The 14433-nt window shown below is 40.8% G+C and overlaps 1 protein-coding gene across 1 annotated transcript; it reads left to right on the forward strand.

Moving 5' to 3' along the window:
- The first annotated feature begins 961 nt into the window (after positions 1-961).
- Positions 962-14302, forward strand: dmgdh (dimethylglycine dehydrogenase). The gene is made up of 16 exons (XM_068334549.1): positions 962-1168; positions 1397-1565; positions 3824-3922; positions 4006-4170; positions 4721-4925; positions 7526-7774; positions 7891-8089; positions 8156-8325; positions 8441-8594; positions 9305-9470; positions 9557-9687; positions 10427-10644; positions 11000-11157; positions 12473-12532; positions 12648-12782; positions 13668-14302. Exons 1-16 carry the CDS (start codon positions 1047-1049, stop codon positions 13878-13880), a joined length of 2613 nt encoding a protein of 870 aa, XP_068190650.1. The 5' UTR covers positions 962-1046; the 3' UTR covers positions 13881-14302.
- The last annotated feature ends 131 nt before the right edge of the window (positions 14303-14433 follow it).

The raw sequence follows: 14433 nt of genomic DNA on the forward strand, positions 1-14433 counted from the left end.
CAGATGAGCCTTTTTTCTCTGTGTCCTACAGGCTGGTATGAGTTATGTCCGATATCTTCAGAGTTGGGACCGAGTCTGTGGCAATATTTAAAATACATTTCTACTTTGGTTAATAAAGTCAGCTTTGTTAAATATTTCTCTGCCCTTTGGTTGGCTACACACTTTTTAACAGTTCTGTTCATTTAATGGTTTGCCATGTGTTGAACATCCAGTTCAGTCCAGTTGCAGCTTTTCCAGGTCAGAGGCTGTGTTGCAATAAAAAGCTCAAGGACCAGACAGATAAATGCTCTGGTGTGGATAGCTCAGACCGGATTCAACAGGTTACTTCTTTTTTAACTCTTTTTTTACATGATCAAACAGACCCTCTGGTACAAGGTGTAGCGATGCACGTGTTAATGTTTATCTGAGTCATTTTACATTCAACATGCGCTCAAAGCAATCATATCTTGTCATTGAGGAAGTGTCATCATTTGATCCATTGCTGTTATATTTGATCCGGATGTTCATGGTCCCTAAAGGATGAACCGTGAATCCAATGAGAGTTTTGTTTCTCTTGTGCCACGGTGAGGTTGAAGTGAAATACCTATTGGCTGGCTTGCTTTTGCATTTACTACGGTATTATAACTATTAGTAATCATGATGCTGATGTGATTCCAAATTCTGGGGGGGGGGGTTCTATTTTTTCCTCATCCTGGTATGTGGGTCACATCACCCTAAAGAACCTCCTCGTTTGATGCTTCAGCTTACATTTTATTGGTGTTTTTTTTTAAATTCCAAGTAATTTTCCCACAAGAAGTCTTCGCATTAGATTAGTATTTATTTATTAAAGCAATAAACACTGACAGTTGTCGACCCATGACCTACATTTGGAGTTGTGGCGCTCAAAGCGTTAACTCGCCTGAGAGTTTCTGTGGGGAACCGTCCGGAAGGCGTACCAAAGCGCCTGATAGGACAGGAGCAGTGTCGATAGTGACTGACCTGAAGTTACAGCTGCTTAAGGGACAGTGATTATGCACAGTTCGTTGTGTTGAAAAAGAACTTAAACCATGTCAAGGGTTCTAAATCTGATCGGTAACCGGTTACGGCGAGATGCAGCCGCATGTCCGGGGTTTACGCGTCTTCCTTTACGGACCATCTGCTGCAGTTCGCCAAAACAAGCTGCAGAGAGGTGAGATAGATAAAGTAGTCGTGTTTTACTTTGACTTAAACATGATTGGTCGATTTACAAACGATGGAGTATTTGTGCGTAAAGCTGCACAGCTGCTTGAGATCCGTGCAACTTTACGCGGAACTGATATGGTTAAATGGGAAATCTGGCTCTGCGCCTTACGCACGGTTGGCATCGGTCTTTACTAGGGCAGCTCAACCCATTCTTCTATTCTTTTCGTTCTTTCAGTGATGCATCCTCTGTTTTGGGGAAAAGGTGGAAAGACACTGCAGAAACTGTTGTCATCGGTGGGGGATGTGTGGGAACAAGCTTGGTTTACCACCTGGCCAAAGGGGGCATGAAGGATGTGGTGCTGCTGGAGAAGTCTGAGCTGACGGCTGGATCTACCTGGCATGCAGTAAGACCCCCCCCCCACCTGCAATAAGCCCCCACCTCCCTCTTTTTTTTTTTTTTTTAAGGAGAAAGTAGGTCAGAAGGGTTCCAGCAGTGTTTTTGAGTACAGTCCCTGTTAAGGTGGGCAAAGGTTATAGGTGGCAAAGTACAGTTTTCATGTACCTAGGTGGTCTAAGTTACGAGCACCTGTGTGTTGTTATACATTTATGTTGAACCTTTCAGTTTTTATTTTATGTTTGGTCTATAAAATATAAAAAATACCAGTAAAATACACAAAAACCCTGAGTTGGGTCATCAAAATGAGTCAAAACCCCCAAATTACGAAAAACAATCACCGCTCGAGAGAACTTAGGAACATGGCCAGGCAATACTGCAACGAATAAAAATCAGTCATTCACCAATCAATCAAAAACTTAATGGATCTGACATCCAATCCACCAGGCTTTCCTGTCCTGCTAACCCACATTAATTTTAGTGTTCTATTTAATGTTACGTCTATATAGATAATAAATAATTATACAACAAAAGACGTTTCTGTCGCTTAATCCGATGATGGCACCGTTTTTTGAAATTGATATCGAATCGATAGATCATTTTGTGAATACTGGTATGTACAAATGACTCGTTCTGAACTATTTATGCTTTAACAAAAAAGCTGAATATGACAATGTGCAAGCCGGTTAGAACACAGCACTGTTTTACAGAGCTGACACACTTCTGAGAAGACTAATTAACATCAACTGATAAGAAATAAGTTCAGTAAGTGAAAATTAGTTACTCAGCTATAGAGAAATCCATCAGGTTCTGATGTGGTTGCTTTGGCTGGGGGGGATCATGAGCTGAAACGATTACGAGTCAAAGATTTAATGCAAATTTCACCATGAGTTGGAGGATGAAATTTAGTATTTTGCATTTTTGCTGAAGATACTTTGATTCTGTATAAATAGTTTTAATGACCATACATCTAGTTAATACTATCAAATATTGAAGTTTTCAGTGCTAAAAGGAAAATCAAAGCACAGGTCTGATGAGGTTAAACCTCCCCAGCCTCATTTAGTGAAGGTGTTTACAGTCATTTGTGCCCCTACCCAGGGTAAGCAGCTGTTAAATGAGGTCTCGACCCTCTGACTAGCACTGAAATTCTATTTATACTCAGTTCACACGTCAGACGAGAAACTTTAGTTACTGTCTTGACAGACTTGTCCCCCATTGGATGAGAAACGGGGTGAACTCAGAACAAGGTTTCACGTTGGTATTCACACCTTCGGATCTTTAGATTAATGACGTGCTCACAAACAGTTCCAAATGAAAGGTACCAATATTTTAGTGTGATAAGTGATGTGGTTCTATACCTGTCATAGAAAATAGGTTTCTATAATGGTGAGTTAACTTACTAGCACTGTTTCCAGATGCTCTTCATACTGACTGGTTAACCATCAAATGGCAGGCAGACAGAGTTAGCGACTAGTCAGGGAACAGGGCCGAGCCCAGAGGTCGGCAACCCACGGCTCTTGAGCCGCATGCAGCTCTGTCATTCTTATGCCGCTGCTCCGCATGGCTTAGGAAAATAAAATATAAATATCCAATTGAAGGGTATTTTATTTGTGTTAGTTTGGTAATTTTATAGTGGTTGTACATTGGAAGGTTATTATAATCTTGATACATTAAAATAAAGTTATGTTTTTACTTTTATTATTTTTCATCACTCAAAATATGCGTCACACTTACGAAAGCCAGTGTAAGGAGTTCCATTAATTCTCCAGTGAAATAGCTCTTTATTTTTCTATTCATTTCTAAATGGAGGCCAAAAACAGGCTCCAAAAACTCAAAGGCGACATAAGGATGGCCGCTTACTGTATTTTTTTGTTAACGACATGTTCAAAATGTTTTTAATTGCGTTCATTACGTAAATAAAATTATTAAAAAAAAATTTCTCTGCAGCATTTCATGCAATTTATAAACGGAACACTATAGTTGTTTACACAAAGTGTGTAGGTAATGTGTATAGGTATAGGTATGTGTGGCTCTCTGCTGGAGAGCCACACAGGAATCAACAGAGACATTCCCAAAGAGGAATAAAAGTTATATTTTGATTGATCATGTAGATATAAACTTGACGGCAAATGAATATCAATGTTATTTTGTGTCGGCTAGATGAGGAGAATAACAATTGTGACATAACAGTGTTTATTTTACAGGTTTTTCCTGTTTCTTCTGAGTCTGTGATCTCACTCCACGGTTAATGTTTGTTTTGTGCTTCAGGCTGGTTTGACAACATATTACCATCCAGGCATTAATCTCAAAAAAGTCCACTATGACAGCATTAAATTATACGAGCGCTTGGAGGCTGAAACAGGACAGGTAAAGTCCTCTAACCGTTCACAAATCATAAGTGCTAGAGGTGTTTGGGGTCATACGTCATCCGTCTTTGTCTTCCTCCGCAGGCTGTGGGTTTTCATCAACCAGGCAGTGTTCGAATTGCTTCAACACCGGCAAGAGTGGATGAGATCAAGTACCAGATGACCCGGACGCACTGGCATGTGACGCCACAGTATCTAATAGGACCAGAGAAAGTCCACGAACTGTTCCCTCTGATCAACATGGATAAGGTCTGTTTTTAGTCTTGTAGAGAACATATTTCTTGAGGCTTCATGACCAAACAACAATGATTTGCAAGGATATTTCGGAGAGTGTCCATTCCTGAATTTGTCGCAGCTGAACCCTCATCATCTTCACCGTCACCATTCACCAGTTGTCTGGTCAGTAATATGATCAAATATCTCCACAACTCAACAGTTACAGGCCACATTCTGACTATTTTTCTTTGAATATTCATGATCCCCTTAGGGTCATGTTCTCTGATTTTAGATTCTGAGTTGAATTTTTCTAACTTTAAGGGAAGACTTCCCTGATAATTAGTAGAACTTTCTTTTATGTTCTTCAAAGGAAGTTCCTTTCCCATCAACATTTGGCCAAAATGTTCATCTTTTTGCAGAAATCCACTCAAGATTCACATTACTAGGCGGACTTCCATCAGTCTTTTGTTTAATATTCATGATCCCCAGAGGAATACCGGAAAGATTAAAAGGAAATCTGCTGGTCAAGACTTGCGAACGCATTATCAGTAATAATAACATGAAGGTTTGTGTGTGTCTTTAGGTGTTGGCGGGTCTGTACACCACAGAAGACGGCCATATCGACCCATACTCCTTGACCATGGCGCTGGCTGCTGGTGCTCGCATGTATGGCGCCCAGATCTACAACCCAGCCCCGGTCAACGCCCTCACCCCAACCGCTGATGGCAAGTGGGATGTCCAGACTCCCCATGGAACCATTCGCGCAAATCGTATTGTGAACGCAACAGGTTTGTATTTGAACACACGTTAGACAGATGGAACATGAAAAGGAAAAATTTGAAACACATGTTTGAGTTTCTGCCCTGATTTCACAAGAAACTTCAGACAAGAATATGTTTTATGAAATTATGTGTCCACGTCGACTTCATTTTCAGTCCTGATGTGCAATAATTCAAACACTGCAGTGGGTTTTCTTTGCTTTGAGTGTTCATGACGACATTACATAAGCCTGACAAAACAAAAACAAAAACAGAAACAGGGTTTTGCTGAAATTGGAATTTTACTTCACTTCCTCTCAGATACAATGTTTGTTTATTTCCAGATAAAATATATATAAAAAAGGAAAATTGTAATTCCAGAATGTTTAGTGTTTAAGACCTGGTGCAGACACATCCTGTTGTCACTGCTCTATACGTTATTTTATCTATGGACACTAGAGCTGGAGACCTTTGCCCACAGAGAACACATGAGCGCAGGAAAGTGAGCGTTTGCTTCAGACTGGGTCACACCAGTTCAGAGAGGAGGGGGGCGCTTACTGGCAAAGCCTTCTTTCATTCCTGTTGCTGCTGCTTGTTTATCTGGCGAGGGGGGCCAGATAATGTGCACGTTTAAAGTGATGCATTGGCTGTGGTTGAACTGCTATAAATGTTGTCCTTTAAAACATTCTAGTGTGCATTGAGAATAGCACTGTAAATGTTTAACTGTTGGTTTTACTTCTTCTTTCTCTCTCACTCACTTTGCACACAGTGTGTTCTGTTTCTAGCAGTAATGTCAGCCGTCTGCCAAATAGGCCACCACCTCATATTTCATTCAATCTCCTCCTGCTATCTTGCTTTCCTTTGTATTCATGGACTTGAGACTATAATTAACAGTTATTTGTGTCTGCTTGAATTCGTTTTTGTCCCGCAGTATGTTAAAGTTCATCTTTTTTAGTCAGATATACCGTTATAGAACGGATAAGTGCAGGCTTTAGTGAGTACAACCGCGTCTGCGGAGTCCGAATCGCTGCATTTTTAGCAACAGATGTCTCTCATTTATGAGCTATAGAAACAACTACAGTTAATTTAAAATTATTTACCTAAAAAAATAAATAAATAAAATTTAAAAAAATAAAAATATATATATATATAACAAGGAAGAGAAATGCTCCAAAGGAACAAGAGTGTCCTTTTTTTTTGTTTTTTACTGGATTATGTTCAAATGATTGTTTAAAACTATTTATGCTGTCACATCAGTTTTGCTGAGCTACGTTTAGTTAGTTGCTCTTTATTTCAGGGCCTTTTTTTTTGTTACTTCTTTCATTCCGGACCCTCTCCCGTCCCCACGGAGCCTCATCCTGACCCCGCAACTGCTTCTTTGTCCAGCTGTCTCCTTTTCACAAGTAACTGCTGACACTCGACACATGGCGTTGTACCAAATGAAGTCTGTAAATATGTCAGCCGACGGGAGTCCATGTTTAATTCAAAGGTCGTTCTCTAGAATGTCAGCTTAATGGATCCGTTGCATTATATCCTTAGGGAGGATGCAAATCTTTGAATCATTCTAAGAACAGCAAATTAGTCTTTCAAACGTGAAGCCCTAAAACTTATGGCTCTAACTTTTGGCCTCCTATCTTAGAACACTTTCTATTTTAAAGGTCGCTTTTAACAATATATAAAATGCAAATAGCAAAACCTTTACCGTGTAACACAAAATGCATCGCATGCTGGACAGACAGACAGACAGATAGGAAATTACAGTTGCAGTAATATTCCTAACAGGGTAATGTGTTTTCCTTCAAGTGAAATGAAATAGACGGTTGAATAAAACCTCTGTATTTCCCCAAGGTCTCTTAGCGGGTCTCAGAGTTTATCTTGGAAAGCTAGCTGTGAAATAATATAAAATATAAAATGCGTGTCCTGTTAAAAAAAAAAAAGAAGAAGCAGAATACGATTCTGTTTTCACGAGCGTCTCAGATGTCCTTGGAAAGCTTTCCAGTTTTCCGTGGTGGTACGAACACTGCTGTTGAGTACGTAAACATCCAGTACCAGCACTGAACTTCTGGGATACCTCATTGATGTATCTGAAATTCAAAGTATTTGTAATATGTTCCTTCAGTCATTTCTGCAGATGGTATACACAAAATCAATGCTCTAGTTTTCTCATTCACACAGTTTTCAATTTTTGTCATGTGTGTTTGTCTGTCTTTGTGGGTGTATATTTATTTCTGTTTATATTTTAATATTCATATCTCAAACTTAATATCACAGGATGGCGCATGATTACATTTTCTCTTGTGTTTTTGGTTCTGTCTCACCCAGTCAAAAGTTTTGGTTTGATTTTAAAGATATTGAGTCAGAAGTTGTAGAAACAAGTACATATTATTATTTGAAAAGGACACAGGACAGACAAAGATTCCCTGTTTCCCCATTTTTACAGAATTTATGCTAAGCTGACATAACTGACTTTTGAACAAAATGTAATCAGGCTTTCCCTTTTCCCATAAATTTGAATGAATTTGAACAAACATGTCATTTAAATCCAAATCCATCAGCAGAGTATGCAAACCATCATAAGTTCATTTTTTAATTGATTTAATTACATCTTTGCTGCTCTTTTTTTTTTTTAGGTTTCTGGGCGCGAGAGGTGGGCAAGATGATTGGGTTTGAACACCCCACCATCCCAGTGCACCACCAGTATGTAGTGACGGCGACAGTACCGGAGGTGAAGGCCCTGAAGACGGAGCTCGCTGTCATCAGGGACCTGGAGGGATCTTACTACCTGCGCCAGGAAAGAGATGGTCTGCTGTTTGGCCCGTATGAAAAAATGGAGAAGATGAAGCTCCAGGACTCCTGGGTCAGAGATGGAGTGCCTCCAGGTCTGTCTGCCATTGATAAAGATCTGTCTGTGAATACTGACAACTTTATTGGAGCGACTTTTCTTTGACAGGCCATTTTCTGTTTTGGTTTTGCTCTTATTCTGTGTTTGCATCAGGTTTCGGAAAAGAACTCTTTGAGTCAGATCTGGACAGGATAATGGAGCACGTGGAGATGGCCATGGAGATGGTCCCAGTGCTCAAGGAAGCTGATATCATCAACATTGTGTCTGGACCAATCACATACACACCTGACCTCCTGCCCATGGTTGGGCCGCACCAAGGAGTTAGAAACTACTGGTCGGCCATTGGCTTTGGGTATGTTTCAGGGAAGGGGGGACAATAGAGATGAATCACGATGATGAAAGCTTGGATTATTTTCAGATACGGAGTCATTCACGCTGGTGGTATCGGTAAGTTCCTGAGTGACTGGATCCTGAATGGAGAACCTCCGTATGACCTGATTGAATGCGACCCCAACCGCTACAGCAAATGGGTGGACGTGCCTTTCTTGTGCGCCAAAGCTCGAGAGTCCTACGGCTTCAACAATGTAGGTAAGAAGAACACAAGACAGTCACGCCTTACGTTGCGTTACGTTGACAGTCTATCCTTTTTCTCAACCCTGTTAAATTCTTTACTGCTTTTCTCTCGTTTTGTCGGTCTCCCCAGTTGGTTACCCAAAGGAGGAGCGTTTCGCCGGTCGACCAACCAAACGGACGAGCGGCGTTTACGAGCTGCTGAAGGACAAAGGCTCGATGGGCTTTCACGCCGGCTGGGAACAACCCCACTGGTTCTACAAGCCTGGAGATGACACCGGATACAAGTAATGAATCAAGTTTAACAGAGCTTGTCTGAAATGATGCACCGGCATAAATATCGAGAAAAGATGGTCCCATAACGATCTTAAAGCTCTTCACAATCACAGCAGATTCACCTGACTGCAAATTGTTGGATTTAATTCAGTTTACCTGTACAAAAACGCATTGATGAAATGAAAATATTCTATTTTGATCATTATTCCCTCATCATTCATCCAAATTACATTTGGAGGAGGGTGATCATTTCACCATCAGGTGCATTTGTGAAAAACTAAATAGTAATAATCTTTACTGTAACACACTCACATGAGTACACAATGTTCTGTGGTGAAGGTTGAATGTGTGGGTTACATGACAAACACATGTTGTCATGAACAGCTGCCTGTAAACCCTTTGACGTAATGTACACAGATCCCATACAGGGACAAAGAAGGGCAGCTGTTAAGCAGCAAATGCAGCATGTGCAGAAACCAGATCACTAAATACACGCCGGATCATATAGTTTGAACTTTACTGCATGCATGATTCAAATCTCTGAAACCAGAAACCAACAGTGGCCAAAAAAAAAAAGATCTTGAAAGTTGTCACGCGTTCACTTAGCAATGTCAGTACTTAATGTTCTAACACTCTGAAGCCAACAGTTCCTTATTTCATTTAAATAAATAAATATATGTTGGCAAATATGAAGTAACTGTTGATTTTCTGTCGCGCTCAGGCCCAGTTTCAGACGCACCAACTGGTTCGGACCAGTTGGCAGAGAGTGTAAGCTGGTAATGGAGAAAGTGGGAGTGATCGACCTGACTCCTTTCGGGAAGTTCATTGTGAAGGGGAGAGACTCCCAAAAGTTGCTGGACCGGCTGTTTGCTAACACAATGCCCAAGGTAGAACGATTCATCAGCGTCACTGTGAAGCGTTCCAGCTGTACAGACTGTATTCTAATACATCTGTCAACCCACAATGTTTCCAGGTGGGCCTGACGAACATCAGTCACATGTTGACCCCAACTGGGAGGGTCTTTGCTGAGGTCACAATCACTCAGCTGACACCAGGAGAGTTCTTCCTCATCACAGGCTCAGGGTCAGAAGGGCATGACCTCAGGTGAAACGCACAAATACACTCTCCTTGTAACCAGGCTGACAGTGTCACTGTTTAAATTATTAACAGAAGATTTATTACTCTAAAACCTGTTTGAAATTAAGTAAATTAAATATTGAGATAGTTTAAATAGACCAAAGCAGTATATTAAAATACTAACACTCTGTTCAGTTTGTAAGTTATTTGTAAGCTGCAGCTTTGATCAGTTATGTTTACAGTCCTGTCATCAAACATTGTGTTTTTCCATCTTAGTTACTGTAGTTACTTGTAGTTCTTGGAAGTGTGGTGTTCTTGAAAAACTACAATCTTAAGCAGAAAGGCAGGAACAGCCAGACACCCACAGACACAAAACTGTACATATACACACAAAACCGGTCGGACACATGTTGGTATGCGTTTTTCAGAGACCACGGAGTAACGGACCTCCATTGTCCGCAGGCAAACACACCCAGACTTGAGCTATTCTTCACAAACCGGGTTCTTTTGTTCGTTAGTTTTTACCGCTAAAGAAGAAAGCAAAAAGATTTCAGCAAATCCGCTCATTTTCCTGCCTTGTACCGCCCTCTGGTGATAGTAGTAGATTACAGTTCCTGTTTGAGGATGGATCCCTTGTGCCTTCTTTAAGCACCAGAGGGCGAAATATGACCGCATTTCGGCACACTGTTGTCCATCCTGAAGAATTAGTCATGCACACATGCTCTTTTTCATCCAGTGAGAGTGTTCCCTGCGGTTTTGATCACAGGTGGATCGAGACGGAGGCTGCAGAAGGCGGCTATGACGTCGCCATCAGCAACGTGACAGAAGATCTGGGCGTGTTGGGTATCGCAGGACCAAACTCGCGCAAAGTTCTCCAGAAACTGACAGATGAGGATCTGAGCGATGCTGGATTCAAGTTTCTCCACTGTAAAACAATAAAGTTGGCTGGTATCCCTGTGAGGGCAATCAGGATCTCCTACACAGGTACAGCCAGACCAAAAGAACTGCATCTGAACACATCTAAATGAGTTTTACTTCTTGTTCTTATGGAGATTGTTGATAGTGCAATTTATCAACAAAATTAATTGATTAGGCAGCTTACATGATGAAAAAATCTCTGTCCTCATCCCTGTTTTCTTCATATTTGTCTCATTATGAAACTTATAATGTGACATAATGACACTTACTGTTGTTACACAAGTGCATTAACAGCTTTAACTACAAACTTATTAAATCATCTCCCCGTCGCTGCCGTTGACATCTTTGTAGCTATTCTCAGAATAGGCCGGGAGACCGGCACATGAGTGGTGATACAATATATGGGTGTGTGTGTGTCTAGGTGAGCTCGGATGGGAGTTGTACATGGACCAGAAAAACATGGCGGCTCTGTACCGGGCCATGATGGAAGCAGGAAAAGATGAAGGCATTGACAATTTTGGTACCTACGCCATGTCCTCCCTGAGGTTGGAAAAGGGATTCAGAGGCTGGGGACAGGAGGTACACACACACACACACACACACACACACACACACACACACACACACACACTGGGATCCACGTTTAAAAACGCACACTTTCACGATATAACAGGAACTACAGGGACCAGTTAGTATCTTGTACACATCTGCAGGATATTGTTTGATGGACGATCCTCAAAATAGGCACCAAACAGACGGACAGAGAGAACTTTAACCACTTCCCACTTCCAGTTCACACTACAAATTTTTTTTGGTCTATCTGGATCTTGAACTGGCAAGACCCGGCTCAAGATCCAGTGTCAGGAGATACAGTTTTTATGACCTTTAGTCCATACTCATCTGTGGTCTCCACTGATTTGCTTTCCCTTTTGCAAACACTGTGTGTTTTTCTACACAAACCAAAATTGTTTATCAGTCTGTTAAAATGCCAGTCGGGGTCAGCTCCGTCAGCTGATCTCATGTTTACACGATGCCGCCACGGAGTTTTTATGGTCGTCTGACTGAGAATGAAAGTAGCTCCATGATTACCATAGGAAAATTATCAGTTATATAATGCAAATCAGGAGAGAAATAAGTAGAAATAAAGTTTTTAAAAAAAAGTAAAAGTGACAGAAGCTGGTGGTGTGCATGTGCGCATAAATGTACGTACAACAGTGGCACATGTGCACCACATCAACAGAGGTGTGTACAGCAGGCGCTGGCAGAGGTATTCATTCAAGTTTACTGGCCAGCCCAGACAAAAACATAGTTTTGCCAGTGTAGTTGGACGTCTGGCAGCCAAATGTGGCCCGCCACATCATTTTATGTGGCCCGCGAGAGCATAAAAGGTCAGAGTGTCTAAAAATAAACAGGTCAAAAGTGTGCTATGCAGTATTTGAGGCTATTTTAACTTTGATAAAACCATTTTGAAATGTTACTTTTCTTGATTGATGGAGTTCTGTGGGTTCAATAACTTGACAAATTAAAAGGATTTCTTTCAGAAACAAGCCAACAAATTTTTTCTGTGCAACTGTAATGTTTGAACCTTGAATAAGTAATATATTCAGAGTTATTCAACATTAAGGAGTAGTTACATTTATTTACATTTATAAGTTGCCCTTTGAGGACAGCCATTATGCTGATGTGGCCATCGGTGAAAATGAGTTTGAACTAGACTAGATGGAGAAAAGTACAGTAAATAATATCATATGAGAGAAGTTTAACAGCTGGTGCCTGTCTTTACGCTAAGCTAAACTAACTGAGAGATGTTCTGATGTGACAGTTGAAAATAAATCAAATGGAATTATTCCTAGAAGTAGCTCAGATGCTGATGAAGGTCAATTCCTCTTTCCAGATGAACTGTGACACCAATCCTCTGGAGGCTGGACTGGATTATTTCATCAAACTGAACAAGGTAACGATGGATCATCTGAACGTTCAGTTCCACTGTTCGTATCCATGTTTCCACAATTTCTTTGCTCTAGCAGTGAATACATTTAGACTAAACTTTGTTTCTGGACAAACCCTAGCCTGCCGACTTCATTGGGAAAGCAGCCCTCCAGGAAATCAAAGCTAAAGGCCTGAAGAGGAAGCTTTCCTACATCACCGTGGATACCGATGACATCGACCCTGAAGGAAATGAAACCATTTGGCACAACGACAAGGTAAACATCAGGAAGAAGCTTCATTGGAGGTTTTTGATCAAAAGATGTTTTATTTTACCTCTTCCAAGGAGACTTGATGGAATGTCTCCACATTTACTTTACATTCACATTTACTTGTTTGTTTGTTTGTTTGTTTGCGAAATATCTTGGAATACTCTGATTTTTGGAGGGTGTCCTGGGTGATGTGATGATAACAAAGGTGAGATAAAAATAATTCATGACTGCTTCTAAGATAAGAAGTCATATTTGAGGAAAAATAGATCCAGATCCACCATGATGGGTATTCCCTTTCTTGTCCAACCCAGTAAGAACTGATGATAACAACATGATCCTAAATGCTGGCTCCAAGCGTGACTACCGTAACTGTCTGAAGACAATAGTCTTGGTGGAGTTGTGTGTTCTCTGGGTGTTTTCCAATCATTATTCAAACTAAAATGCACAGTAAGTCAAACAATATAAAACTACATTGACACATTCGTCCCATTTCCAAACAGCTGCAATTCTATCTGCTTTTTATAAGCTGCATCACAAATAAAGATCCCTCGTAAACTAGGTGTTTGTTTTTTTCTGATGTCAACTGGAAGCAACACACGGAAGCGTTCTGTTGGATCCAACATTCTGTCATGTTTGATTTAATACGCAGGGATTCAAAGAACTTGGCGTTGATCTTTTTTCAGAATGTTCCACAAATTTGAATTCCCGAGGGCAAAAAATTGTTTCCTCTGTCCTATCATGAGGCAGATCAGACCATAATGGTGACATCACCAAAGCGGGACCTCAACATTGATGTGCTGACTCACAAGTGTCTTGAATGCTGATGGAAATTACTTTCATGCAGGTTGTGAGGTTGTGATCACTCAGCCTGTGTCTTGTGTTTCTTATCAGGTGGTCGGCAACACGACATCCGGAGCTTACAGCTACACCATCCAACAGAGCCTGGCGTTCGCCTACCTGCCCCTGGAGCTGGGATCTGTGGGTCAGAAGGTGGAGGTTGAGCTATTGGGAAAGAAATACCCCGCCACCGTCATCCAGGAACCTCTGGTCCTCACTGAGCCCACAAGGACCCGGATGCAGAAGAAAGGAAAAGGCAAAGCGTAAACACAGAACTGTCCACCATCACCTGACGAAGAACATGAACTGTGACATAAGAATGACTACCTTTCCCCCGTGTTTAAGAGGAGCAAACTGACGTCTTAGAACATTATCTGTTTTTGAGCATCAGGGAAATAACCATTGCTTTGGGAGAGTAATTGGTGTTTTTGATTCCACGAATGTATCTTAATGTTTACAGGTCAACCGAGGAAGGCTTTTCAGTGACTTGAGTGTCAAAATTTTAAAATAAAAAATGGGACTTGACTGCATTTCATCATCTTTATTAAGAATTGAAAGACGGTATTTATACACCAATTAGTCAAGGAAGAAAATGCTTGCAAATTTGTACAAAGATCATTTTGTAACTCTGTTTTTTGAAACTAATTGTTTTGTACATTTGTTTGTTTTGCTACCCTGATAATTAAAGTTTCTGCCTTGATTGAAATTGTTGTGTCTTTTCTCTCCAGTTTTCATCAGAAACTCTGGGTCTTCTTCAAAACCACGGTTTGACCGAGTCGGTACCCAGAGGATTAGGATGATGATGATGAATAAAATTTTT

Source organism: Antennarius striatus, chromosome 15 (assembly GCF_040054535.1).
Source record: "Antennarius striatus isolate MH-2024 chromosome 15, ASM4005453v1, whole genome shotgun sequence".
Lineage (NCBI taxonomy): Eukaryota > Metazoa > Chordata > Actinopteri > Lophiiformes > Antennariidae > Antennarius > Antennarius striatus.